Here is a 4,391-nt window from a genome sequence, read left to right on the forward strand (position 1 = left end):
GCCAGTAACCCAGGCAGAGCTGTGGGGTTCAGTACCAGTTGCAGGATCGTGTCGGGGCTCAGACGTGCTGGTTCGACCCTGGCGAGGGAACGAAGCTGTGTGTTCATCCTTCCAATGAACCATTGTATCGGCTTCTCGGCTGCCAGTTCCCATCTGGGTTTTGCTTTCCCGCTCCGGGCAGGACACAGGAGCCGGGAGCCGTGTTACTCGCTGCGTGTGCAGCCGGAAAGTAGGAAATGACAGTATCTCTCAGTTAATTACAGGAGCTACTTAATTAACGCTGTTTTGCCTCTCCACTGGCAGTGACAAGACTGTCCTGGTGCTGGTGAGGGGGTGAGCTGGGACATTCGGCAGAGTGGGGTCCGAGAGGAGGGTGTGGGAGGGTAACTCTCCATTTCCATACTTTCCGAATCCCTCTGACATCAGCCTGCATGCGGCTGTGAGCTGGTTGTGGATGTGTGGAATGCTGTGCTCCCCCCGCCGTGGTCGCTACCAGGGAAGGCAGGAGAAAACCATGCGGGGCAGGAGAAGCCCGGGATCCGTGGGTGCTGGAGAAGGAACCAACGGGGTAAAATAACCCCACAGGATGGGGAACAGAGAGGACAGAGAGAGACGGGAGGGCAGGGAGATGGAGAGGAGCCTTCTGTCGAGCTGGCTGGCCGGTTGGGCTGGGGGTGAGAGGGGAAAAATGAGAAGCAAAACAGTACAGGATTGCCTTTTTTTTCTGCTTTGTGTCAGCACAGCTCCCATGTTCCTTTCCATGAGCTGCTTTCCTCCTCCAGCTGCCAGCTCCCCGCAGACCTCCCCAGCTGGTTAACCATCTCGTAGCCAGGTTTTCTCCGTACCAAAGCTCCGCTGTTTCTGCCACGCGGCACGTTCACTCTCAGAAGCTCACAGCATCTTTTACATCAGCGGGTGCATCCCCACGGGGCTGTGCAAGAGGACCGAGACCCTGGGGCCAGAAGTACAACTCCAGCGCGTTTCTTCCCCCTTCAGGGCTGACCGTCTCGTCTCTGACTTCGAGGCACGGTGCAGCAGCATCGGCAGCAGGAGGGACGGCATGGCTCACCACCAGCTGCCCAATGACTCTTGGCAGAACAGCTCAGCCCCCCTCTTCACTGGCCTGGACCTCCTCCTGGAGCTGAAGCCCCTCTTCATCCCGCTCTATGCCACACTGGTGGCAGTGGCGTGCACGGGGAACCTCTTCCTCATCCTCCTCATCACTCTCACCAAGAAGCTGCACTGCACCACCAATTTCCTCATCGGGAACCTGGCGGCAGCCGACTTCATCATGTGCCTCGCCTGCGTCCCCCTCACCGTCTCCTACGCCTTCGAGGTGCGGGGCTGGCTCTTTGGGGTGTTCATGTGCTACTTCGTCACCCTGATGCAGGCGGCAACGGTCTTCGTCTCGGTGCTGTCCCTCACCGCCATCGCCATCGACCGCTACGTTGTGGTGGCGTACCCTATTCGCAGGAGGATAAGCCGCAGGTCCTGCATCTGCCTTGTGGCCTGCATTTGGTTACTGTCCATCATGGCCTCTCTTCCCACCTCGCTGCACACCCACTACTTGGATCTCAACACCATCGGCCACGACATGATCATCTGCGAAGAGTTTTGGAAGCACGAAGAGAGGGAGCGGCTGCTGTACTCGTGCCTGATGCTCCTCTTGTCCTACATGCTCCCGCTGCTGGCGGTGTCGGTCTCCTTCTGCGCCATCACCTACCGCCTGCGGAGGAGGAACGTGCCGGGCGCTGCCCATCCCTGCCGAGACAAATGGAACAAAACCAAGCAGAAGACCTTCCGGGTGCTCACCGTCTCGGTGGTGTGCTTTGCTCTCTGCTGGCTGCCCCTCCAGGTGGTGAACTTCATCAGGGACATCGACGAGGAGTTCATTATCCTGGACAAGAGGTACGTCAACGTCATCCAGGTCTCGTGCCACCTGATTGCCATGAGCTCTGCCTGCTACAACCCCTTCATCTATGCCTCCCTCCATGACAAGTTCTGGTTCCACCTCAGCAGCTACTTCTACCGCAAGAAGAAGAGCTCCAGCGTTATGTCCTGCAAGGCTTCTCGATTCAACACCTGCTCCACCCTGGCCGACGCTCCCACCGGGGTCTCGGATAAGATAGCTTTGCAAATGAGATTCTCATAACAGAAGGACCCCAAGATCCATTTTGCTTTTGGACCTGGTGTGCTCTTTGCTTTAGACGGGACGAAGGGGCTGGTGGCCAGTCGCGGTGGCATGTTGCTGCTCCAGGAGAGGTCTCTCGTGCCTGGCAAGGAGAGCGAGGACCAGGGAACAAACCGATGGGCTGTGGCCTCGAGGAGCAGCTCTTCTGGGCAGCTCCAGGTTGTTTTGTTCTTTGGGGAAAACAAACCAGTGCAACAACAAACACGGCGGCCGGGCAAAGGCAGAGTCCTTCGGGGCAGGACGTGCCTGCTAGCCCACATGCAGACAGCTGGAGCAGCCGCAGGTGTTGCCACCTGACCCAGCTCAACAGACGTGTCAGTGAAAGAGCAGTCGCTTGGCTCGTTGAAACAGAACAACGGAGGAGTGCCCAGATTAATGGCTGGGCACACAGCTAGCCTTCAGTTCTCCATCAGACTCAGTTTTCAGAAATGCCTCCACGTCAGCACGGCCACAGCCTGCCTCCATTTCTGCGCCTGCTCTACCTGCTGAGGAGAAACGTCGGAGCCATGTTCCTGCCAGCGCCGGGTCATGCAGGAGGAGCCACGTTCCGGGGCTGTGGGGTAGGACAGTGGGGGCTGCCTGGGATGAGCGAGTTTCCCATTGGGCTTTTACAGACTGTCTCTCACATCATGGTTTGGAATCAGGCATATACCCTGTGTCTCAGCTCGTGGCAGGGTGTGGGCATATGCCCTGTATCTTGAATCGTGGTTGGTGTAGCATATACACCCTGTATCTCAGCTCGTGGCAGGGTGTGGAGCATACACCCTGTATCTTGAATCATGCCTGGGTACAGTCGGCAGCCAGCGCTGTACTTGGGGCACAAAGATCCTCCCCCCGCCGTACTCAGGAGGCGGCTCAGCTTCTGAGCAAGACAAGCACACATCGGGTGTGTTCAAAAAACTCTTTGGAGCGCGTAGGTCTTCATTTTGCAGGATAAAGATTGTTCCTAAGCAACAGAGAGCTCTTCCTGCCTCTGGAAGAACATCGGGCGCTCTCTCGCAGGTAGCAGTTAAATTGCTCTGCATTTTTTTCTTCTAAATTGCGGCTCATCGGCAAAAGGACCGTGTACATTCAGGAATGTGCATTCTTCAGGCCCAGATGGTGTGGGAGCACGCGGCCATCGGGAGCAGATGGCTTGTTTTGAACTAACCTGCTTGGCTTTCTGAAGAAGCCACCCCTGCAACCAGGCTGGAGGGTCCCAGTTTCTCCAGCCGACAGCGTGCAGCCCAACAAGGCAGACGTAGCGCATCCATGGAGTTAGCGCTGCTCTTCGTAGCCAAGTAGGACGGAAGGGGACGGGGCAACCAGAAAGATCCCAAGTGATGTGTTTGCTGGGGAAGACGCCTCAGCCCCCACTCTCAGGATAGTTTAAGATTGCCCACATCCAAGCTCCTTGGGTGGAGGTGGGAGTCCTGCCCATGGGCTGCTCTCACCCATAAGCTCAGGATAAGGGGTGGATTTGCCTGTTGGATGCTCCTTGGTGTCTCCAGGTGCCTGGTGTATCTGTGCCCCGTCAGCTGGGTCACACCGAGAAGTCACTGTCTCTTTGTACCCAGATGCCCAACTTGGTTTGAACCTCTTGATCTCCCAGAGGAGCCTTCGGGGACAGCCCGCAGGCACCAGCGTCACCATAAGCTCCGAGTCTCAGGGACATGAGCGTTGCTGGCCACCCAAGGCCATGCCTTTGGTTCACCATCGGCTGCTGTGCTCCGTGGGGCTGAGCCATGTATCTCCCACTGCTCTTTGTGCCTGGGGACAGACTTTACTGCCCCTGGGCGGCATGTCCTTGCCACCACGTGACAGCTCTCCGTGGCGCTGGCCATCATTTGTGCTTTCAGAGACCAGCTTGGCATCCTCCAGTGCAAACACAGCGGGTCAGACCCTAGCAGGATCCCAAATCCACTCCCATTGTGCTCAGGCATGAGCTGCTGCCCCCTCCCCTCCCTGCTGAGATCTCTACGGTGGTCCTCAAAGGACCGTGTTACCTTCTGCGGTGTGACCGGTGGAGACGGGGACCCACCGAATGCGGAGGGAGGTGGATGCTGGTCACCTCCGCCGCGTACCCGCAAAGCGGCTCGCTCTGCGTCCCGCAGCTTTCCCGTGGCCACGCAGGTTGTGCGTGGGGCAGAGCCCGGATCACCCGACCTGCAGGAGCAAACAGGAGGTGCACTGCTTGTCCTTCCCTCTAATAAAGGCTTAA

The 4,391-nt window shown here is 57.8% G+C and overlaps 1 protein-coding gene across 1 annotated transcript; it reads left to right on the top strand.

The window, feature by feature from the left end:
• The first annotated feature begins 1,060 nt into the window (after positions 1 to 1,060).
• On the top strand, positions 1,061 to 2,178 carry LOC104507731 (prolactin-releasing peptide receptor-like). Its single transcript, XM_010149098.1, has one exon. The coding sequence runs from the start codon at positions 1,061 to 1,063 to the stop codon at positions 2,150 to 2,152; it is 1,092 nt and encodes a 363-aa protein (XP_010147400.1). The 3' UTR covers positions 2,153 to 2,178.
• Positions 2,179 to 4,391: the final 2,213 nt, after the last annotated feature.

Source organism: Eurypyga helias, unplaced genomic scaffold (genome assembly GCF_000690775.1).
Source record: "Eurypyga helias isolate BGI_N326 unplaced genomic scaffold, ASM69077v1 scaffold38803, whole genome shotgun sequence".
Classification (NCBI taxonomy): Eukaryota; Metazoa; Chordata; class Aves; order Eurypygiformes; family Eurypygidae; genus Eurypyga; species Eurypyga helias.